The sequence below is a fragment of the Bos grunniens genome, chromosome 11 (assembly GCF_055505025.1).
Source record: "Bos grunniens cultivar Pamir isolate PY7600 chromosome 11, Bosgru_T2T1.0, whole genome shotgun sequence".
NCBI lineage: Eukaryota > Metazoa > Chordata > Mammalia > Artiodactyla > Bovidae > Bos > Bos grunniens.
Genome location: NC_141175.1, coordinates 102,603,650 through 102,628,969, shown reverse-complemented (window position 1 = coordinate 102,628,969; position 25,320 = coordinate 102,603,650). Strand labels below are relative to the sequence as shown.

Below are 25,320 nucleotides of genomic sequence, written 5' to 3'. Positions count from 1 at the left end.
ACAGCAGTTTCCTAAAGGGAATCAACCCTGCATATTCATTGGAAGGACTGAAGCTGAAGCTCCAATACTTTGTCCACCTGATGCAAAGAGCTGATTCATTGTAAAAGACTGAGAGGAGGAGAAGGGGGTGACAGAGGATGAGATGATGGGATGGCATCACCAACTCAATGGACATGAGTTTGAGCAACTTCCAGGAGATGGTGAAGGACCTGGTGTGCTGCAGTATTGGGGTCACAAAGAGTTGGACACGACTGAGCGACGGAACAGCAATGAAAGTGACATTAAAGAAAACTCAGGACAATAGGAAAGTGTAAGGAAAAGTTGCCTGTGTTCCTACAGCAGGCCATTTCTGAGGTTACTCTAGTGCTCTTAGTTTCCGACATTCATGACGCATGTCTCACCCTGACGGCCACGTGCACAGACGGGAGAACCACCTCTGGTGACTTAGAATATCTACAGCTGGAAACTTAGGCTTTTCTAACTTTAAATCCCGAATTCCCAACACCTAAACTATTGTTGGGCACACAGAAATCCCAGAACTTCTTTAAAGGCGGTAATGAGTTGGGAAGTAAAGTTTGTACAAACCATTTTGCTGAAGACAGAAATAACTGAGCATACTAGTGGCTAAGAAAACCATCCGAGGAAGCCTTATAATAAATACTATATTTCATCAAAGGTAGTTCAGTTCAGTTCTTCAGTCGTGGCTGACTTTGCGACCCCATGAATCGCAGCACGCCAGGCCTCCCTGTCCATCACCAACTCCCGGAGTTCACTCAAACTCACGTCCATCGAGTCGGTGATGCCATCCAGCCATCTCATTCTCTGTCATCCCCTTTTCCTCCTGCCCCCAATCCCTCTCAGCATCAGGGTCTTTTCCAATGAGTCAATTCTTCGCATGAGGTGGCCAAAGTATTGGAGTTTCAGCCTCAGCATCAGTCCTTCCAATGAACACCCAGGACTGATCTCCTTTAGAATGGACTGGTTGGATCTCCTTGCAGTCCAAGGGACTCTCAAGAGTCTTCTCCAACACCACACTTCAAAAGCATCAATTCTTCGGTGCTCAGCTTTCTTCACAGTCCAACTCTCACGTCCATACATGACCACAGGAAAAACCATAGCCTTGACTAGATGGACTTTTGTTGGCAAAGTAATGTCTCTGCTTTTGAATATGCTATCTAGGTTGGTCATAACTTTCCTTCCAAGGAGTAAGCGTCTTTTAATTTCCTGGCTGCAGTCACCATCTGCAGTGATTTTGGAGCCCCCAAAATAAAGTCTGACACTGTTTTCACTGTTTCCCCATCTATTTCCCATGAAGTGATGGGACCAGATGCCAAACTGTTGGCATTACCAAGGCTGCATTACCTCATGCATTACTATTGAAGACAATTGCTGCCAATTAATTGTAAAACGCCATCAATGTAAAACAGATCCTGAAACTAGGATCTTAAAATGTGAAAAAAATATGCACCTTAGACCAATAAAATACAGTGACTCTTAAGCTGTTGCTGATGGGAGGGAGTCCTTACCCGGTGAAGCCACTACTGGAAAGTGGTTTTTGTCTCTATTCCTGCCCTGAAAATAGGTGTCTCTGTACCATTTTTCTAGGTTTCATATTATACTCATTTTTTTTTTTTCTTTTCTGACTTACTCTGTATGATGGTCTCTAAGCCCATCCACATCTCTACAAATGATTCAATTTCATTCTTTTATGGCTAAATATGTATTCCATTGTATATATGTACCACAGCTTCTTTATCCGTCCATCTTTTGTTAGCCATTAAGGTTGTTTCTGTGTTCTGGCTGTTGTCAATAGTGCTGCAATGAACAGCGGGGTTCATTTTGAATTATGGTTTTCTCAGAGTACATGCTCAGTAGTGGGAATAACAGCAGAAACCAACACAACATTGAGAAGCGATTATACTCCAATTTTTTAAAAATTGGCTCTTTGGAACCATCTGAAGCCTGCTGTACTCATACGTCCTCTCGCTTGTCTGTCAACCCATCATAGGAATTATAAAAGACAAGAAATGGAAACAGAGCTTCTTTGCTTTTCAGACCCCCACATAAAGCTAGTTACTATAGGAAAAAGAACACTTGCTGTGGTTTGGCTTTCCTTCTTCCCCACCAATCACTTTCTTTCCTATGAAGCTCAGAGCCACTAAAATAATGCAAATTAAAATCAATTTAAATGTTTACTTTGAGGCAATGAAGTAAAAGTGAAATTTTAGCCCAAACATTTTGTGGTCATTTCTAAAGCATGCCAGGAACCCAAAGAGAGACATAGATCATAAACTTTTCAGCTTCAAAGTGCTTTCCTTCACGCTTGCTGGCTTTCATTCTCCTTGTACTGTATAGAGAGAAAGGCAATAGGGCTCTCATTTCTCTAATCATGCTAGAACTCTTCTGCCTAATGCTTTAGAAACTGATCAGCAAAAACAGTTTCAAACCAGATCTGATCCCATCAGTTTCGGCATTCATTGCCACGTGAAATGTTTGCGAAATGCCATTAGATTTGCACAGATGCCTTCTGGGGATGAAACAAGTTCTACAATTTTAGTTCCCTATTTGTGTTTCAAAACTTATGAGACTGCTCTGGAAATCAAGGGAAAAGGACAAAGCTTTGAAATACCTGCTAATGGCATGCATTCTTTACCAAATTCAATTACTTTTGAGATTTGAAGAATAAGGCAGACACGTCTGGTAGTGTTTGTCTAGGGAATTGTGACTCGAAGTTAAATCTTCAGAGAATAGAAAAAACATCCAAGTTCAGTATCAATTGACTTTATTATATGTTATGTCCTTCAATATCCAGACAAATTGGGGAAATTCTCGGAAGTATGTAGCTAATTAATTTAGTGCTACTGGTAACTCAGAAAGCACATTTAAATCGACTTTCCTTTGAGGTCAAATTGCTCCTTTAATCTCAATAAGGACTTAATTTCATTATTTATTAGTCATTTTGGAGATTTTGCCCTGCAAGTTCCATAAACAATTCTAGCTCCTACACACTAGCGATCGTGATAATCCCAAACATTAATAATCTAATTAATGAACTGCAAGCCTCCAGCTGTCAGAATACTAATTAGTGGAGATACAGGTTAAAAGAGAATTAGTGAGGTCTTTGCAGTAAGCAGGACAAGGGCTCCTCCAAAGACGTTTGCATCTTAATTCCCAGGCCCTGTGAATATGCTACTTCTCATGGCAAAAGGGACTTTGCAGAAGTGATTAACTATTTTGAGACGGGAGATCATCCTACTATCCAGGAGGGCCCAGCATCTTCACAAAGGGAAGGGAGGTGGCAGGAGAGTCAGGGAAGATGTGACAAGGAGGTTAGAAGTCAGAATGACGAGAGCCATGAGCTAAGTAACAGGGGCAGCCTCTTGGAGCCGTGAAAGACAAGACAGCAAATTCTCCCTTAAAACATTCGGAAGAAACAAAGCTCTGCCAACACCTGGATTTCAGCTCTGTGACACTGATTTCAGACTCTGACTCCCAGTGTTGTAAGATAATAAATTTGCGTTGTCTTAAGTCACTAAGTTTATGGTGATTTGTTATAGTAGAAATGACACTAATGCAGTCTTATTTCATTGGAACAAGATAAATCACCAACACTTATTGTGAAATGTTTGAAAGAAAGGCATTATTAAAATCATGCAACGTTCCTACACGTTACTTATTTATTTAATTTTGGGGGCTGAGCTGGGTCTCTATCGCTGCGCGTGGCCTTTCTCTAGTTGCAGCAATAGGGGCTCCTCTCCAGTTGCGGTGAGCAGGCTTACTGCCGTGGCTTCTCTTGCTGCGGAGCATGGACTCTAGGGCGTGCGGGCTCCTGCAGTTGTAGCACATGGGCAAGGGAGCTTTGGCCCACGGGCTTAGCCGCTCTGCAGCATGTGGCATCTTTCCCGACCTGGGATGTGTGTTCCCTGTGTTGGCAGGTGGATTCTTAACCACTGGACCACCAGGCAAGTCCAATGTTCCCACACTTTGTAAAGTCACCTATTCTTTCTTGAGAAAAACCGAAAGATCTAGAGCTGAAATAGCTCCCCACAAATTCTATAGTAATCCTAGAGAAGACAGGATTTTTTTCCTATTTAAACTTCAAGTTCTGTGCCCTCTATGATGCAATGGTGGGGAGAAACATTTCAGTTCAGTTCAGTTCAGTCGCTCAGTCATGTCCGGCTCTTTGAGACCCCATGAATCGCAGCACGCCAGGCCTCCCTGTCCATCACCAACTCCCGGAGTTCACTCAGACTCACGTCCATTGAGTCGGTGATGCCATCCAGCCATCTCATCCTCTGTCGTCCCCTTCTCCTCCTGCCTCCAATCCCTCTCAGCATCAGAGTCTTTTCCAATGAGTCAACTCTTCGCATGAGGTGGCCAAAGTACTGGAGTTTCAGCTTTAGCATCAGTCCTTCCAAAGAACACCCAGGACTGATCTCCTTCTGAATGGACTGGTTGGATCTCCTTGCAGTCCAAGGGACTCTCAAGAGTCTTCTCCAACACCACACTTCAAAAGCATCAATTCTTTGGCACTCAGCTTTCTTCACAGTCCAACTCTCACAGCGATACATGACTACTGGAAAAACCATAGCCTTGACTAGACGGACCTTTGTTGGCAAAGTAATGTCTCTGCTTTTGAATATGCTATCTAGGTTGGTCATAACTTTCCCTCCAAGGAGTGAACATCTTTTAATATCATGGCTGCAATCACCATCTGAGAAACATATAGATTCTAGACATATGTTGAAGGTAGGGTAGATAGGATTTAATGATGGGTTGGATGCATGTCATGAGGGAGAGAAAAGAATCAAGGATGGTGTTGAAGAGTGTCCCCTAGAAGCTCGTGTCTGCTCACAACCTGTGAATTTGACCTTATGTGGATATAGAGTCTCTGCAGGTAAACTCAACTTCAGATGGTTGCTGAGGGTGGGCCCTAAATCTAGTGACTGCCATCCTTGGAAGAGGAGGGAGACTTGGGGAGATGGCCCCATAAGTGTAGAGGCAGACACCAGAGTGATGTACCTACAAGCCAAGGGATGTGACCTGCCGTCAGCAGTCACCGGAAGCTGGAAGAGGTAAGGAAGGATTCCTCCCTCAAGCCTTCAGCGGGAGCAGGAACCTGCTGACACTTTGATTTCAGACTTCTAGCCTCCAGAACTGTGAGAAAAATACCCTTTTTCTATTTTAAGCCACCTGGTATGTGTACTTCATTATTGCTGTTGTTGTTCCGTCGCTAAGTCGTGTTGTACTCTCTGTGACCCCACGGACTGCAGTACGCCAGGCTCGTCTGTCCTTCACTATCTCCCTGAGTTTGCTCAAACTCATGTCCATCGATTCGGTGATGCCATCCAACCATCTCACCCTCTGTCGTCCCCTTCTCCTCCCGCCTTCAATCTTTCCCAGCATCAGGGTCTTTTCCAATGAGTCAGTTCTTTGCATCAGGTGGCCAAAGTACTGCAGTTTCAGTTTCAGCATCAGTCCTTCCAATGAATATTCAGGGTTGATTTCCTTTAGGATTAACTGGTTTGATCTCCTTGCAGTCCAAGGGACTCTCAAGTCTTTTCCAACACCACAATTTGAAAGCATCAATTCTTTAGCACTCAGCCTTCTTTATGGTCCAACTCCCACATCTGTACATGACTACTGGGAAAACCATAGCTTTTATAGGTACTTTAGAAAAGAAATAGAGATGGCTCCAAGACTTTGGCCTGTGCCAACTTCAAAAATGAGGAAACCGCTTATTGCAAAACACAGGATAGAAGGTTAGTGGGAAGATTAAAGGGTCCGTTTTTGATACGTCAGGCTTGAGATGTTTGTTAGATCCCCAAGTGGGGATGTTGAATAAGAAAACAGAAACACAAGTATGGAGCTTGGGGGACGGAGAAGGGGATAGAGACACAGATTTAGATGTTAGCCAGCTGAGCATACAGGGTATTTAAAATAAGAGACCAAGACAAGAGTGCCAGGAGAGAGAACCAGGAGAGAGGAGGGAAGATGAAGGACCAAAGGTAAGTATAAAGAGTGACAGTCAGAGACTCTGGGTCCAGCCTGGACCGGAGACCCGACAGAAAATACACCCCAGCAACACGATCAGCACATCTTAACAAGCAGAAGATTGGAGACGCAACAAACCTTGATGAATTAGGAAACTGACAAGTCACTGTGAAGGCATAATGCTAAAAAATAGTTATAAAAATGTTTGCTTGAAATACTGCCCACTTACTGCTACTGTCAAGAAAAATAAAAAAAATCTCTATGTATTCACTTGGAAAGACTTCTAAATATACCTTATTAAGAGAAACAAAAATCAACTTTTAGGACAGAGTTTACCATTGTGATAATTGTAATGAATAATTATTTCGATAATTTACTTTAGAAAGTTGTGATTTAACATTTAGCGATGACATTTGTGCATTGTGTGTATCTGGAAAAAAATCAATTCTTAGAAAAAGTACTTTTAGTACTATACCATTTAGGACTTTAAAAAAAAACCGCATATGCACAAATGCGTATATAACGCACGAGAAAAAGAACTGAAATGGTGTACACCAAACTCTTGATGGTAATCTCGGTAGGGAAATAAAATCTGGATAAGAGTGTGATAAACTTCGTATTTTGCTTCTTCTATTTGTATAATTACATCTTTATAATGAGTATATAATTATGTGTTGGTTGTATGATTAAAAAAACAAAATTTACTACACTCATGTATGATTGAAATAGATTTTGTGACAGATATTTTGTGTCTGTTAGTTCTCAGAAAATCTTTTTTATTAAGTCCTAGAAAATATTTTCAGCTTTATAAAAGATAACTAAGAAATTATATACTTCATGTCCTTAATTCTAAGACACTGATTTTAAGATACATCATTCATTTAATAACAGCTTTTCAGAAAGAAAAACAAGGCATACAATCACACTGAATGCATAATATGATTATAAGATGCATTTCAACTTCACAAATGTTTCTAGATAAAATAATAATTACAATATTCATCATGTTTTATAGGAAGTAGGAAAGTGGAGGTAAGTATAATAGGACTGTAAGCTTGACATTATCCCTTGGATGAACAGACCTACACTTGCAAATTGTTGAAAATCAGATCCATGTGCCCCTGCCAGGAATATTTACACAGGGAGAGACAATAAGGGAAAACCCTTGTCCACTGGAAATCCTGTGTGAGGAAAGTATGCTCATCCTGAGTGATGCAGGATCTCACCTTATTTGGAAATGGAAATTTGCTTGGTTCCACTTTGCCAGGTGGTTGAATAGCAGCAAGTGGTGGAGGCCAGGTCATCTCCTAAAGGGAGGGAGAAAAAAACAATGCTGTCAAACAGAGAGCATTTGAAGTAGCACATAAAACAGTTTCACAAGCCGGTCTTAGTAAGGCGTGGAAGAGATAAGGAATGAACAGAGATAAATAATAAATGAAAGGAACTTTTTAAAAAAAGATCTGAAACCCACTTTTATGACTTCTTTTCCTCATCTACCAATTCCTGGTTCCATGGCTATCTCCATCAATGTTTCTACCTTAGAAAGATCTACTAGTTTATCCTATTTTCATTTCATTTAAGCTCCTAAGTAAAGGGAAGACCCAGTGGTAAAAGTTCCATGGAAAATACCATACAAAGGGGGCTGCTTCCAACGAAGTTCACAGGGTGTTTCTGAAGGAATGCACAAAACACAGGGATCATTATTCAGAGGGGCTATTTATTTTATTAGGAGCAGTGTAAGTTTCCAGTAAGTCCCAAACATCATTTTGGTCTTCATAGAAATGTCATTCATGGAGAAGTGAAAAAACAAATAAAGAACACAACTTTAGCTCAACATGTAATAATACTTCATCTGCTTTTTGACATACACTCTCACTAAACTGTGAGAGAGAGAGAGTGCAAGGTGGCAGGGGACAATGTTTGTTTCATTTATATCTGGTATTTTTCTCCAGTTCCATCTCCTGGAAAATATTCGCATTCACTAAATGATTGTAGAATTAAATTGAATCCATTTCTGATTACCAAGAAACTGACTTGGAATTTACAAATCAGTTCTGAACCCTATTTCTTGATTCCTTCCACTTAAGTGACAAGCACTGAGGCAAGAGGTGATTTATTTTGAGAAATAAACTCAACATTCAGAAAACTAAGATCATGGCAGCCAGTCCCATCACTCCATGGCAAATAGATGGGGAAACAATGGAAATACTGAGAGACTTTGTTTGGGCTCCAAAATCACTTCAGACGTTGACTGCAGCCATGAAATTAAAAGACACTTGCTCATTGGAAGAAAAGCTATGACCAACCTAGACAGCATATTAAAAAGCAGAGATATTACTTTGCCAACAAAGGTCCATCTAGTGAAAGCTATGGTTTTTCCAGTAGCCATGTACGGATGTGAGAGTTGGACCATAAAGAAAGCTGAGTGCCGAAGAATTGATGCTTTTGAGCTGTGGTGTTGGAGAACACTCTTGAGAGTCCCTTGGACTGCAAGGAGATCCAACCAGTACATCCTAAGGGAAATCGGTCCTGAATATTCACTGGAAGGACTGATGCTGAAGTGGAAACTCCGATGCTGTGGACACCTGATGGGAAGAACTGACTCATTGAAAAAGACCCTGATGCTGGGAAAGATTGAAGGTGGGAGGAGAAGGGGATGACAGAGGATGAGATGGTTGGATGGCATCACTGACTCGATAGATATGAGTATGAGTAAGCTCCAGGAGTTGGTGATGAACAGAGAAGCCTGGTGTGCTGCAGTCCATGGAGTCGCAGAGTCAGATACAACTGAGAGACTGAACTGAACTGATTTTGAGAAAAGCAAGAAACTCTCTGCTTAGGTGAACACATTTTCTGGAAGTCCACCCTGGAAGGGCTTACTGAGTCTATGTCACCTCTCACCCACCGTGACACATGTGCCATGGAGGGGGACCAACCTCATGCACTTAAGGTGTCCCTTCTCTATCCTGCTGTTACCAAGGTCTCCTGAATGAAAAGCAAAGGAAGACCCAGTGTCCCCTTATTACCGTCTCTCCTCTGCTCCCCAAGCACCACCTGTTCTATCATGTATCAAACCATTTTATCTCTTTTAAAGAGGCTGCAAAGCAACACTGCTGAATTTGTGTCCAAGGACAGAGTCAGCTCAGTGCATTTCTTAATTAGTATTCTTGCAACATATCCTTGCAGCATCTCTACCTTCCCACTTACCTGAACTACCATTCTAATCACACCTTCATTATTTTTAACCTGAAGGATGTTAATGCTTTCTGATGGTTCTCTTTCTACTTTTATTATTAATCCTTCCCACACATCTCTGCTGAATTATTTTTCCTAAAGTGAAGACCCAAAGGAAAAGCTCCCCCGTCTCCACAATCTTCATATAGCATCACGTACACAGCCATAAGGGCTTCCCAGGTGGAACCTTGGGTAAAGAACCCACCTGCCAATGCAGGAGACACAAGTGACTCAGGTTCAACCCCTGGATTGGGAGGATCCCCTGGAGGAGGAAATGGCACCCCATTCCAGTATTCTGACCTAGGGAATCCCATGGACAGAGGAAGCTGGCGGGCTGCAGTCTGTAGAGTTGCAGAGTTGAACACAAGTAAGAGACTGAACACATACACACAGTAATAAAGGTGTTGATGGTGCCACTGGCTGTGCTTTACGCTTTTCAGAGTTCTGGTTCCATTCAAGTTTACACTCAACCCTTCATGTAATTATTAGCATCTCCATGTTACAGGTGAGGAAGTCAAAGTTCAAAAAGATTCATTGCTTTGCCCAAGTTCAAAAATGCCACTGCTGAAGTGCGCATCTATCCCCTTGGTACAAATCCAGTATTTGGTTTTCACTCTACTGCATTTACTGAGACACCATCCTAGTGTTCAAACCTTCTACAAAAAGATTCCGATTTTCAGCCCTGTGCCTTTTTGTTAAACCATGCACGCTACAGATAGGATGAACTGCTGTCTCTGCTTTGACTTACAGCATTCTCTTCGTGTGTGAATGCCCTGGTGCCACATGCTTTTTGGATTTCTAGCCATTCATGAAGGCTCGTCTTAAACATCACTTCTGTCTTGAGGCCTTTGCTGACTCCCCTTCTATTCCAATATGATAAGACAGCGCCCTTCTCATCCTCCTCCAAAGCACTTTTCCCCTCTCTCTTTTTCATAGTAACTGTTCGTTCCTTTTCGTGTTGTAGTTTTGTGAGTAAACACCTCAGTCTGCATTCAACCATTTCCCCTCTTCTGATACCCTTCTCCCAATGTAGAATAAAAACCATGCTTAGGAAACCTAATGTCTTTCAAGAACAGAACCCTAAAGGACTGAACATTTCTTTCAATAGGGATACTGTCTACTCATCTTTGTGTAGATTAAATAAAGCACCTTGCTCAAAATTACCTTGTTGAATTGAAATGAGCACCTATGTGTCAATGAAAAATTACTTGCTAACATTAATTATAGCTAAATATTTCCATGGGATTTTTCCATCTAATGAGTACCACTAAATTTACGAAGGAATAGTAAAGACAGTAAGTCCATCCAGCTCTTTGCCACCCCATGGACTGTAGCCTGCTAGGCTCCTCTGTCCATGGGACTCTCCAGGCAAGAATACTGGACTGGGCTGCCATTCCCTTCTCCAGGGTATCTTTCCAACCCAGGGATTGAACCCAGGTCTCCTGCATTGCAGGCAGATTCTTTACCATCTGAGCCAAAAGGGAAGTCCAAAACAGTTTATTAGAATTTCCCCAAACATTTAAATATACTTGTTTTTAATTAATGTGCAATGACTTTCTAAGACTGATTCATTATATTAAAGTTCTCCATTAGGGTTTCATGTGAAAGTTAAGTGCAAACAGACTGTTTTTATTTCCTCTTCTGTCACTTACTAGTTCAGTAAGCTTAGGTAAGTCACATCTTCAGCCAGTTGTAGTCATTTCAAACCATCAGCTTTGGAAGCAATCAGATCTCAGCTTGTGGTATATTTGAAACAGAGGGAATAGAGATGTTAACTATCTCATGGCTTAATCATGAGGATTAAATGAGATTTTATACATATAATATGTGTATATATATAATCCCTAACTCTATATGTATGTGTGTATATACACATATATGAGCATGGTTCCCTAATGTTTAATCATTCAATCAAAAGCAGATCTGACGCTGATTAGTACCAAGCTGAGTTTCAGAATTCTCTCTAAAATGAGAGGTAGAATCTCTCTCTGTTTTAGATGTCAGAAATCTGAGATGACAGAGTATCTGGGAAAGTGTTTTTATAAAAGAATGAAGTATTGTGCAAATGTAATCTGTAATTAAGTTAGCAATGATTAACAGAAACTACATAGTACTAAAACAGAAAGTTATTTAAAGAGATTATTATGATTCCTGAGTATGATTTGTACTTTATACTGGAGAAAAACTCCTTAAGCTTTCTCATCAGAATAGATCTCTGACATAGTAGTAACAGCCAGTGAGAAAGATGTGACTTTAAAAAAGTGTTTCATTGGTACCTTATTTCTGGGAGTGATTTAGATGTAAGCAGAGGTAAATTTTTTCATAACTGCTAACCCTTCACTTAGTTTGTCTCAGATTATTTTCTCTACAAGGAAAGGATGCTGTGTCCCGTTGCCAGACCATGGACCCCACGCTATTACATCCAGCAGTCCTCACCCCTGCCCTGCTCAGACCTCCTAACCTCAACCACCCCTCATCACTGCTTTGCTCTTCTTCCCATCCTCAGCCCCACTCAGCTGTTCTTTACCCACTTCCTGGGCCACAGATAAGACAGGAAGAGAAATACAAAGCTTGAAGCCAATTACTCCACACTCTAGGTAGGTACTTTCTGATAAACTTTTCTGCTACGGCTTGCATCTGTCTACCTTCTTTCCTTTCTGATTTTCTTGTCACTCAGAAATGACATCATACCCTGTTCCCCAGCAGCTGGGAGGTCCTCAGTTAAGAGCCTGTGCTTCTTAGCCAACTGATGGGATTAAGAATCTAAAAAAAATTATACAAATGAATTTATTTACAAAACAGAAGTAGTCTCACAGACATAGAAAGCAAACTTGTGGTTACCAAAGGGGAAAGGTGAGGGGGAGGGATAAATTAGGAGTCTGAGATTAGCAGATATTCACTACTGTAAATAAAATGGATAAACAGTAGAGAACTGCTGTATAGCACAGGCAGCTATACTCAATGTAATAATCTAGCATGGAAAAGAGTCTGAGAAATTATTGTATATGTGTGTATATATAACTGAATCACTTTGTGGTACACTTGAAACACATCTGCTTTACTTTTTTTGTTTTATTTTTTAATGTTTACAATGTGGGTTTGTTTCCGCTGTACAACAATGCAAATCAGCCATAATTATACATATATCCCCGCCCTCTTGTACCCTCCTCCCCACCTCTCCCCTATCCCAGAGTGATCGGGGAGTCATCACAGAGTGCCAGACTGGACTCCATGTGTGATACAGTGACTTCTCATCAGCTATTTATTCATATCTAACACACGCGAGTGTATATATGTTGATGCTCCTTTCTCCATTCGTCCTGTCCTCTCTTCCCCTACAGTGTCCACACGTCCCTTCTCTCTGTCTGTGTCTCCATTCCTTCCTTGCAGATAGGTTCATCAACACCATTTTTCTCGATTCCATAGATACGTGTTAATATCCCAATGTTCACTGCAGCACTGTTTACAATAGTCAGGATGCGGAAGCAACCTGGATGTTCATCAACAGATGAATGGATAAAGAAGATATGGTATATATACACAGTGGAATATTACTCAGCCATAAAAAGAACGAATTTGAATCAGTTCTAGTGAGGTGGATGAACCTAGAGCCTATTATATAAGAAGTAAGTTGGAAACAGAAAAGCAAAAGAAATTTTAAGTATATATATAAAAAAGAATCAACGTATCTGTGTTAACACAGCCTCACCAGTCCCATCTCCCAAGGAAAGATGTCTAGTTATGCTAGGGATATATATCAGAGTATTTTCTAATTTCCTAGACAGACTTTAAATGCCAAGTCTCTATATAGCAAATATACTGAATTCTGTCCTAAATAAATGAACAGATAAGGTTAAATAATAGGAGTATAGAAGGTTGTCTTTCATGAACTGTGCAGCCTTTTCTCTCTCCTCCACATACCAATCTTCAGAAGCCAGGGGTTACATAGGCCAGTTTCCATGTTCCTGCCTATTAGACAGCAAGACTGACCATGGGTCCCAGGACTCTGCAGCATCAACGTGAGAAGACGCTCATACACTCATTTTGCACCCCTGCCCACCCACCGCCACGTAGCTTCCACTGGCACTGATATCACCTGTATCAGCCCATCTCAGGACAAATGCAGGGAGACTTAAAGCATCCGTTCAATAAGTAGCACAGCTCTTTATTATCAAAAGAGAGAAGAAACAAAAGTTTGCATGTTACGCTGAGGTCTAATAATCGTAGAGTTGAAAACATGCAGTTAGGAAAGATCTGCAAAGTGTACTGAGCTTGCAAAAAGATGAAACTAGAAAAAATGTAAACTGTATCTTATTCCTACTAGATGCATCGGATAGAAAACCTACTTTCCCTGGTCTCTGCCCCTGGTTACTGCTTCCCTGTGCTATCTACCTTGGCCACAGCCACAGAGGTGTTTTAACTGAAACTGACCATGCCACGCGGCTTCGGTGACCTTGCGCCACACACTCAGGATGCCCCACCAGAGGATGCTATCGAGGCACACTGCTGAGTTACTGTTTCCTTCCTACATTGTCCCCCTCTAAGGCTCATGGACTTCCTTCCTGTCCTGTCTGAGCCTTTCTTGTCCTGAGTTCTTTCCATTTTCATTTCATGTTATTCCAACCTCACTTAACTTCTTCACTCTTTCTCACCCCCACCTCTTTGAATCAGGTCACTGACCAGTGCTGTCCTCGGCAAGGGCTGCCCAGCCCTCTCTCTCTCACACATGATTTGTGTCACTTCTTTATGGTTTACAGGCTACTTGGGGCTGTGAGTTTTCCTTTTATGGGTTATCACTATCAGATTGTACAACTTTTATTCCCTACTAGATGATAACCTCTTGGAGGGAAGGGATCATTCTGGTAACTCCTTCAATGCAAACACAATGGGTAAAATAATAGGAATCCATTTAACCTCTCAGAGATTCTTTTTTGCCTGTAAAATAACAACAATAAATTATACTTGTCCGACCAAACACATATGACTGCTGCCAGGATTGCTGTTCAATTGCTAAGTCATGTCTGACTCTTTGTGACCCCAAGGACTGCAGCATGCCAGGCTTCCCCATCCTTTACCGTCTCCTGGAGTTTGCTCAAATTCATGCCTACTGAGTTTAAGATGCCATCAAACCATCTCATCCTCTGTCAACCCTTTCTCCTCCTGATTTCAATCTTTCCTAGCATCAGGGTCTTTTCCAATGAGTCGGCTCTTCACATCAGGTGGCCAAAGAACTGGAGTTTCAGCTTCAGCATCAGTTCTTCCAGTGAATATTAAGGGTTGATTTCCTTTAGGATTGACTAGTTGGATCTCCTTGCTGTTCAGTTCAGTTCAGTTCGGTGGCTCAGTCGTGTCCGACTCTTTGTGACCCCATGAATCACAGCATGCCAGGCCTCCCTGTCCATCACCAACTCCTGGAGTTTACTCAGACTCACGTCCATTGAGTCAGTGATACCATCCAGCCATCTCATCCTCTGTTGTCCCCTTCTCCTCCTGCCCTGAATCCCTCCCAGCATCAGAGTCTTTTCCAATGAGTCAACTCTGCGCATGAGGTGGCCAAAGTACTGGAGTTTCAGCTTTAGCATCAGTCCTTCCAAAGAAATCCCAGGGCTGATCTCCTTCAGAATGGACTGGTTGGATTCCTTGCAGTCCAAGGGACTCTCAAGAGTCTTCTCCAACACCACAGTTCAAAAGCATCAATTCTTCGGCGCTCAGCCTTCTTCACAGTCCAACTCTCAAATCCATACATGACCACAGGAAAAACCATAGCCTTGACTAGACGGACCTTTGTTGGCAAAGTAATGTCTCTGCTTTTGAATATGCTATCTAGGTTGGTCATAACTTTCCTTCCAAGGAGTAAGCGTCTTTTAATTTCATGGCTGCAGTCACCATCTGCAGTGATTTTGGAGCCCCCCAAAATAAAGTCTGACACTGTTTCCACTATTTCCCCGTCTATTTCCCATGAAGTGGTGGGACCGGATGCCATGATCTTCGTTTTCTGAATGTTGAGCTTTAAGCCAACTTTTTCACTCTCCACTTTCACCTTCATCAAGAGGCTTTTTAGTTCCTCTTCACTTTCTGCCATAAGGGTGGTGTCATCTGCATATCTGAGGTTATTGATATTTCTCCTGGCAATCTTGATTCCAGCTTGTGTTTCTTCCAGTCCAGCGTTTCTCATGATGTACTCTGCATATAAGTTAAATAAGCAGGGTGACAATACACAGCCTTGATGTACTCCTTTTCCTATTTGGAACCAGTCTGTTGTTCTATGTCCAGTTCTAACTGTTGCTTCCTGACCTGCATACAGATTTCTCAAGAGGTAGGTCAGGTGGTCTGGTATTCCCGTCTCTTTCAGAATTTTCCACATTTTATTGTGATCCATACAGTCAAAGGCTTTGGCATAGTCAATAAAGCAGAAATAGATGTTTTTCTGGAACTCTCTTGCTTTTTCCATGATCCAGTGGATGGGGACCTCAAAAGTCTTCTCTAGCACCATAGTTCAAAAGCATCATTTCTTTGGTGCTCAGTCTTCTTTATGGTCCAACTCTCACATCCATACATGGATAAGAGAGATTAAATTACATTACATTAAATTACTTCTTTCTCTCTCTCAGCAATGCCTCCATGTTTGCTTCTTATGGAGGGTCCACCTCCACAGGCCTGGCCAATGGCCACAGTGAACTCCAGAATGCTTTGTGCTCAGCAATTGACTCTTTACAAAATAAAACACTGGGTTAATCCTGCAAATGCAAAATGCCAAAGTCGATTTTTATCTGTGGCAGGGGCTGTTGCAGATCAGAGCATGATTTTATTTTCAGTTTCCATATCAGAATCATCACTCAGCATTGCGGTCCTTTCACACATATTATTCATGTTATTACACTCTTATCAGTTGAGTGCCGCCAACAATGGAACCTGGTAATTTTGATTACACTTGCATATGCTTTTTATGCTGGAAGCCAGCAAGAGCACCGTATCTGGTGAAACGGAGCCATTACAGCTGGCCTGGATGTGGCAGACAGAGCACGAGACCTGGAGTTAGATGAAGCGGGGAAACCGTGCTCCTTCCTGGACAGAACTAGAAAGAACTTCCTAGTTGACAACCCATCCCTGGACTGTAAACACAGACTCCAAGTGAGACTTGAAGCCTGGGCAGGCTTGAGCTTAGAACAAGGAGGTCACTGTCAAAATCACTAATTTGGGCTTCCCTGGTGGCTCAGGCAGTAAAGAATCTGCTTACAATGCAGGAGACCGGGGTTTGATCCCTGGGTCGGAAAGAACCCCTGGAGAAGGGAATGGCTACCCACTCCAGTATTCCTGTCTATCTGAAGAATTCTATGGAGAGAGGAGCCTGGCGGGCTACAGTGCATGGGATTGCAAACAGTCAGACGTGACTGAACGACTGACACAACAACAACTCGACAGATCTACAAAAAAGCCAAAAAATCTTCATTCTGTTACTACAGTTGAGGGACCTACAGTTTGAAAAATAATAGGAAGTACAGTGTGTTCATAGCAATTGATGGAAAGCTTTTGGAAAAGCAGTAGCTGCTGAAAAATAAAAATACTTTTCTTATTAAGATTTTTTACACCTATTTTTCTGTTTTTAAAAATGTATTTTATTGAAGTATAGTTGATTTACAATGCTAATTTCTGCTGTACAGCAAAGTGATTCAGTTATACACACACACACACACACACACACACATATGCATTCTTTTTCATATTCTTTTCCATTAGGGTTTATCACAGGATATTGGATTTAGTTTCCTGTGCTATACAGTGGGAACTTGTTGTTTATCTATTATATATATGTATATTTTTTATATATTTATGTATAGTAGTTTGCATCTGCTAATCCCAAACTCCCAATCCACCCCTCCTCTACCCTTCTTTCCCCCTGGCAACCACAAGTCTGTACTCTAGATCTGTGAGTCTGTAAAAACCTATTTTTCTTAGTACAACTCAGGCTGCTAAAATTAAAAATATGCAAATAACCAATGGAAATCTGTAAAAATAGGGTTACCAAAATCATAATGAAATCTTGTTCTTTTAAACTGAAAACCCAGGCATATGTCCAATATAAACTAAAACTGGCCTGAGAAGGGGATTCCCAGTTGCTGTATGTGTATTATCTGGTCTCACACCCCCTCCCCAACCAGGGGTGGGTGGGAGCCGCTCTGACTGGAACACTGACTAATCTAATTCACTGCAAGGCCAGAGCTTCTAAACTTGTCGCTGTCCTCTGTCTCAATGAAGTTAATCACCGGTGGATACAACAGAGGGTACACCATGGAGGTAAAGATTAATGGAATCAATTCGAGAAGCAGCTTTTAATTCACGTTTCACAGACTGGAGAACACGTGCACGAGAGGACAATATAATCCCACGGGCTTCCGGCAGGAAGGCAGGCATTGGGCGCTGACATCAGAAGGAAACCTTCCCAACTGGGAATTCCAAGGGTGCCTTAAGACCTGAGCCACACACTCACTCCTATAAATCGACCATATGACTTCCAGTTCTCACAAAGCTAAGCCCACGTGGTGTATGGCCTTTCCTTATTGCCTTCACACTGTAAGAAGAGTGTTATTCACTGTAAGGAAATCAGTCCCGTTTGCTGGAGGCCCGGACCCCTCACCTCTCTGATTTCAGCTGTCCTTGAAAACTCTGGACTCCTTGTGGAAAGGATAAGAGCCTTGACTGAAGTTTATATAACTGTAACTCTTGAAAAAATTATCTCATGCTGGAAATTGAAAGTGTTAGTTGCTCTGCTAAGTCGCTTCAGTCGTGTCTGACTCTGTGTGACCCCATAGATGGCAGCCCACCAGGCTCCCCCGTCCCTGGGATTCTCCAGGCAAGAACACTGGGGTGGGTTGCCATTTCCTTCTCCAATGTGTGAAAGTGAAAAGGGAAGGTGAAGTCGCTCAGTCATGTCCGACTCCTAGTGACCCCATGGACTGCAGCCTCCCAGGCTCCTCTGTCCATGGGATTTTCCAGGCAAGAGTACTGGAGTGGGATGCCACTGCCTTCTCTGTTAGTTGCTCAGTCGTGTCCAACTCTTTGCAACCCCATGGGCTGTAGCCTGCCAGGCTCTTCCAACCATGGAATTCTCCAGGCAAGAATACTGAAGTGGTTGCCATTCCCTTCTCCAGGGGCTCTTCCTGATCCAGGGATTGAACCTGGGTCTTCTGCATTGCAGGCAGATTCTTTACCATCTGAGCTACCAGGTATATAACTATCATTCTTGAAAACATTATCTCATGCCAGATCCCTGCATTTTGGACTTTTCTGAAGATTTCTTGTTCTAGATGCAGTTTTGTTGTTTTCTTGTTTTATTTTGGAACAGGAAGATGGACGTGATCTGTCTTATTCTCCTGTCCCTTTGTGTTAAGTGCATTCCCCATTCTCTCTGTGTATTACTTGGGACCTTCCAGAACAATAAAAACCAGACACTTCTAAGGTTCATTTTAAGTGAAATCTGTTCATTTAAGATGAATATATTTTAAGCTTACTGTCATTCCCATTCTTTGATTTGGGGATAGCTTCTAGGACCTGAGAGTGTGTTAAAATGTTACAAGCAGTGAAATCTACATCAGGTTCTCAGAATGTAAAGGAAATGGTTTGATGTTCAGTGCACAGCTGCAGGAACCTCATGGTTCTTGTTAAACCTAGCTGACAGTTTCACCCCTGAATTCCTGCTGGCAACACACAAGTAGGTACCTGCTAGCTCCCTGCATCCTTACAAACCCTGTGCTCCCAAAGAGAAGCACTCACAGGGTTAATCATAAATTTAAAAGATGCTTTCAAGGAGAGACTGAAGCATGTGAGGAGCATTAAGAGGGTTTCCCACATTTGGAATCTTGGGCTAGTATTTTCCTGTATCCTTTCTGAGAATAAATCATATTAAATCTAGGTTTACAAGAAGAGAGCCAAGTTTCTGACCAGCTCATGAGAAAGGTCGTGTTATTAATGATGCCACCGTTACCCTACTTCTGATCTACATTATACCTCTTAGTGGAGATGCAGACACTAAGAAATTAGTCCTGGGAAAGACATATACATTATAGTTAATCTCTGAAATAACTGTGGTCTGTAGTAATCAAATTTCTCTTTCATAGTGGCTCAGTGGTAAAGAATCCACCTGCAGTGAAAGAGACGTGGGTTTGATCCCTGGGTCAGGAAGATCCCCTGCAGAAGGAAATAGCAACCCGCTCCAGTATTCTTGCCTGAAAAATTCCATAGACAGAGGAGGCTGGCAGGCTACAGTCCACAGGGTCACAGAAGAGTCTGAGTGGCTGAGCGACTAAACAACAACAAGGGGAAAGACGAGGAGGGCGGTGGAGGCGAGAAGGAGAGGAGGGTCATAGTTATGTTCTTGGCCATGTTTTTCACTTTATATGTTCCGAACCACTTTCCATAGACAGATAATCTGGAAATGTGCTTTTGATGAAGCCCGTGTCTCAGTTATAGAGAAGCAGAATGGTGGAACAGAACAGGCTCCAAGTTGGCATTTAATATTTGCCAACCTTGCCTGATACTTGCCCTGCCATGGACCAGCAGGATGACCTTGGGCAACTTCCCTGTTTTGATTATTGGTGTCCTCATCCACAAACGGCTGTTAATAGCCTTCTCTTGCAGGATTACTGAAAGGATTAGCGATAGACACGCAAAGTCCCTAGCGCAGGATCTGGCCCGAAGTCGCTGCTCCCTGGGAGGTAATCATTGCCATGTCGCTAACTGTAGGATGTGTGTTCCAGCTTTTGGTGTAGACTTTGTGAAGGGATGGCATGAACACAGGGGAAGACATTTATGAGTTTGTTTGTTTGTTTTTTTAATCTAACTCACTTCATTAATTACTTAATATTTAACTGGTTAATTATTCATAGTCAAATAGAAGGCATAATGAACGTGTGCTTATTAAATAATAATGTGCTTCTCTAACTCCCTTTGCCACGAAAGCACCACGCGCACGGGGATGGGGGGTATGCTATGTCAGTGACTGGCGTTTTTCCTAAATGGGACAATTATGAGTAACCAGGATGTGTCCTGTTTCCAAAAGTTGGTTTTGTGTTCCAAAGAGTTCAGATGCTTTGTCTTTGTGCCTACAGATTCCTCCCAGGACAGCAGGGAGGGCCGTCCAGCTGGCATGCTGGCCTGAGAGCTCATCTCAGATGAGGTGCAGGATGCAGTGGGGAAGGGGACGCCAAGGAGGAAAGCTTCTGTGGGATGGGGGCAGGGCTTAGCATCCAGGCAGGGCGCATGCAAAGCAGGCCAGCCTGGACAGGAACAGACCCTGGAAGCCACTGGCGTTAAGATAAAAGTCTCTGGTGTGGCAGGATTTCTGGTTCACCAGAGGGAAAGCAAGTCTCACTGCTTCACTGCTGTGAACCTAACCCTGTTGAAGGCATGCGTCTTTCTCTCCTTCAAGCCCTTTCCCAGCTAACTTCCTACCAGACAGCAGGCTCCTGTCTATGAACTTCACTCAAATATCTCTTCTCAGGTTGAAAGGTGATTTATAAATCACCAGTTGGCATTGCCCAAGTCCAGCCAGATGTTCCCGGACTTAAGGATGAATGTGAAAAGCAAGGTGACTTCATAGGAGACAGAAAATGTCTACCACAATGCTCCATATATGGACAGTCAAATCCAGAGACTGGGAGAAAGCTTAGCTCCAGAGAAACTTTTTTTTTTTTTTTTTTTTACCATGAGGTTAAAATATCCTTAAAAAAATGAGAAGCAAAAGATTAAAATGTTTTCCCTCAGAAGTTCACAGGTCTTCAAGAAGAAGAGAAGTTGGGGTCAAAAGAAAAATAGGAGAACAGTTACCCTTATTAGAAGAAAGAAACAACAAAAAAGACTGAGTTTAGTATAGCCTGATAAGATGCTTACCCCTTGGGAAAAAATACTCTGTGAAAACAGAGAAATAAAGATAAAAGGGGAAGACACCAAATTAATGATGTCTAAAAAAGATAAGATTCAGAACTCAGTTGCTAAATGTGTCTTTACATGAGGAAAGGAAGAAAAGAACTTTAGGAGGAAATTAGAAAGCAAAGATGATCTTGCAGCAGTCTCTCAGGAGGGGGAGAAAGTGAGAAGGAAGTTTCGGAATACACAGGGCAAATGGATAATTTACAAATTCCAGACAGATGTTTCTCTTCTTTGATCCTCGCTGACAACACACAGCTCCATGTCAGGAGAAGGGGTCTCCAATCACGCTGAGTAGTTTATGACTCAGTAAAGCCAGTCAGGTCAGTGTCCTAGTGCGCCCAGATGTGAACTCCCCCAGACACATATTTTAGTCTTCACTATGTGCCAGGTGCTACTCTAGGTCCTGGGAATACAATGTAACAGACACGGCCCCACTCTTAGGGAACATGAGCATCCCTGGGAGAGCCAAGTAATGAACAATGAAGAAGAAATGTAACTACAGCAGGCCCATACTCCTCATGGTGGTGAGTTTTGCTTTGTTTTCTGATAGGGCCACCCCAGCCACCAAAGCTCATCCTGCTTTAATGGGGGCTGGTTGAGAACCCATATTCCTCAAGCTTGCTACATTGATCTGATGTGTCTAATTAAAGAAAAGCATGAGAGGGGTCTGGGTTGCAGTTATCAGACATCTGAGGGGCGGCCTTGTGGAAAAAACATTTTGTGTGTCCTGTGGAGACAAGAAGCACGATTAGAGTCAAAGCTATAGGAAAGAGTTTTTTTTTTTTAATAAACTTTCTAATGAATCTGTCTCTGGAGCTAAATATTCCACAGGTGATTTTGTTAATAAGCCCTGCTTTAGGAGCTGGAAATAAAGCTGAAAATAAAGTCAACGTCCTCATGGAGGTCACCTTCTGGCCAAAATGAGACAATACTCTGCAACACCATGTAATACAACATAGTATAACTTAGCATAATGTAATATGATATAGCATAATAACAAAACACAAAAACTACTCAATAATAGCAGGCCATCTTAAAATGGTGAGCTGCTTATCTTGGAAGTTTCAGGACCATATAGAGTGAGAGCCTTCTGGGAATTCAAAGTCTGGAGCATCTGCTCTGTTCTGACTTTGGTGGGACCACAGCGGGGTTTGGGGCAACCCCTGCCCCCTCCATTTGTCTCTGATTCTGGATTCAATGAATTATGAACTATCCATGTGATCCCTGAAAGGCTGGGGATACATGATTCCATTTTAATTTTTGATTTAACTGAAAAGTTTCCTCACTACATCTTTTGGATTACAAAAATAGTACATGATTTTTGTTTAAAAGTTAAACACTGCAAAAATACAAAATACAGGAAAATGAAAGTCAGCCAGGATCCTAAGATGTAGAGATAATGCCCACAGTAAACAGTTTTAAGCCCTGGCTACTTATCCAGGTCTTATATACACATACTAACATGGGGATTATATGTATACTTCTAATAAGGTCACACTGTCTAGTGACTTAATCTTTTTCATTTTTCATTTCTTCTTTCCCCAAAGAACATATAAACTTGCCATCTTTTTAAAGGCTGCATAGACCATTGCATTGCCTGGAAGTACTATAGTTTGTTTAATCAAGTGATGTAGAGTTAAATTGTGGCTAGTTTTCATTACTACAACCATGCTTTAGCAAAAATCCTTGTATATTGATTTTTTTCATGGTTCTGTATTTCTTAAATAGGATTAATTCCTGGTATAGATTTTCTAAGTCAAATGGCATAAATATTTAAAATTTTCATATACTGTCAAATTGTTCTCCAAAAAATGGCCTATTAATTTACATTTCTCCAACAGTATTCTGTTCCTGTTCCTTATCTTTGATAAAGGAGGCAAGAATATATAATGGATTAAAGACAATCTCTTTAACAAGTGGTGCTGGGAAATCTGGTCAACCACTTGTAAAAGAATGAAACTAGACCTTTACTAATATTCTTTTTAAAAATCAGATTTGAAGTGGCTTCTGACCAAGATGATGACACGGGGGCTCCTGAATTTCTGTTCTCTCACAGACTCACTGAACATGGAGTAAAATCCTCTGAGAGAAATTCAGAAACCAGATGAGTGACTCCTACACATCAGACAACAGAGAAAATACCCGTATCAAAACAGGTGAGAAAGGCCGAGACACACCGTGGCCATGAAGCCTGCCCCTGGCACAGCACCACACACTTGGAGGGCACTCCCTAACTCCCAGCTTGTCCTTGAGGAGTGAACCATCTGGACCACAGACCACACCCCAGCACTCCAGTTTCTAAGCGTGCAACCTGAATGACAGGCCCCCCGTCACCCAGCTCTGATAATCAGTGGGGCTTGCATTCATGAGTCCCATAGGACTATAGAAAACAGGACCACAGAAGCAGTTGTTAAGAAGCATGGCAACACTCCCATGGCTATATACCTGGCTCAGTGCAGGGGAGAAGTAAAAACACCTAGCTTCACGTTCTCCCTGGAAGGGGTTCAATTACATACATTACCAGTTGTTGCCAGGGAGTCCAGCTTCTGATCCGTCTGCGTCTAGGTACTACAAATCTCCCCTTTGGGACACTGACAGGTGCTGGCACACTCTCAATTACTGGGAGCCACTAAGAACAAATACAGCCGTTGGACAACCACAGAAATTTGAAAGATAACCAGAAGCTGAGACCAAGCTAATTGATGAGGTTAATCTCCTATAGGAGACCAGTCTATGAAGACTGAGAGGGGTGATTCTTTTATCTAGTATGCAGAAACCAACACAGAATGTATCATAAGATGAAGAAACAAAGAGATATGTTCCAAACAAAAGAACAAGATAAATTTCCAAAAACCAATATTAATGAAATAGAAATAAATGACTCAATAGAGAGTTCAATAGATAGTTCCAGATAATCACGATGGTGTGATCACTCACCTAGAGCCAGACATCCTGGAATGTGAAGTCAAGTGGGCCTTAGGAAGCATCACTATGAACAAAGCTAGTGGAGGTAATGGAATTCCAGTTGAGCTATTCCAAATCCTAAAAGATGGTGCTGTGAAAGTGCTGCACTCAATATGCCAGCAAATCTGGAAAACTCAGCAGTGGCCACAGGACTGGAAAAGGTCCGTTTTCATTCCAATCCCAAAGAAAGGCAATGCCAAAGAATGTTCAAACTATCACACAATTTCACATATCTCACAGGCTGGCAAAGTAATGCTCAAAATTCTCCAAGCCAGGCTTCAGCAGTACGTGAACCATTAACTGCCAGATGTTCAAGCTGGGTTTAGAAAAGGCAGAGGAACCAGAGATCAAACTGCCAACGTCTGCTAAATCATCGAAAAAGCAAAATGAGTTCCAGAAAAAGATCTGCTTTATTGACTATGCCAAAGCCTTTGACTGTGTGGATCACAATAAACTGTGGAAAATTCAGAAAGAGATGGGAATACCAGACCACCTGACCTGCCTCTTGAGAAACCTATATGCAGGTCAGGAAGCAACAGTTAGAACTGGACATGGAAAACAGGCTGGTTCCAAATAGGAAAAGGAGTATGTCAAGGCTGTATATTGTCACCCTGCTTATTTAACTTATATGCAGAGTACATCATGAGAAATGCTGGACTGGAAGAAACACAAGCTGGAATCAAGATTGCTGGGAGAAATATCAATAATCTCATATATGCAAATGACACACCCTTATGGCAGAAAGTGAAGAACTAAAGAGCCTCTTGACGAAAGTGAAAGTGGAGAGTGAAAAAGTTGGCTTAAAGCTAAACAATCAGAAAACTAAGATCATGGCATCCAGTACCATTCAGTTCAGTTCAGTTCAGTCGCTCATTTCAGTTCAGTTCAGTCGCTTAGTCATGTCCGACTCTTTGTGACCTCATGAATTGCAGCCCGCCAGCCCTCCCTGTCCATCACCAACTCCCGGAGTTCACTCAGACTCACGTCCATCGAGTCCGTGATGCCATCCAGCCATCTCATCCTCTGTCGTCCCCTTCTCCTCCTGCCCCCAATCCCTCCCAGCATCAGAGTCTTTTCCAATGAGTCAACTCTTCCCATGAGGTGGCCAAAGTTCTGGAGTTTCAGCTTTAGTGTCATTCCTTCCAAAGAAATCCCAGGGTTGATCTCCTTCAGAATGGACTGGTTGGATCTCCTTGCAGTCCA

The 25,320-nt window shown here is 42.1% G+C and overlaps 1 protein-coding gene across 12 annotated transcripts in view; it reads right to left on the bottom strand.

Annotated features, from left to right (window-relative positions):
- Nucleotides 1–25,320, bottom strand: part of AFF3 (ALF transcription elongation factor 3) — a 632,195-nt gene that overhangs the window by 214,409 nt on the left and 392,466 nt on the right. For all 12 annotated transcript variants that reach the window (XM_086327945.1, XM_086327946.1, XM_086327947.1 and 9 more), the window contains one exon: nucleotides 7,221–7,301. In XM_086327945.1, the coding sequence (XP_086184071.1) occupies nucleotides 7,221–7,301 (81 nt within the window). The remainder of the gene's footprint in view (nucleotides 1–7,220; nucleotides 7,302–25,320) is intronic.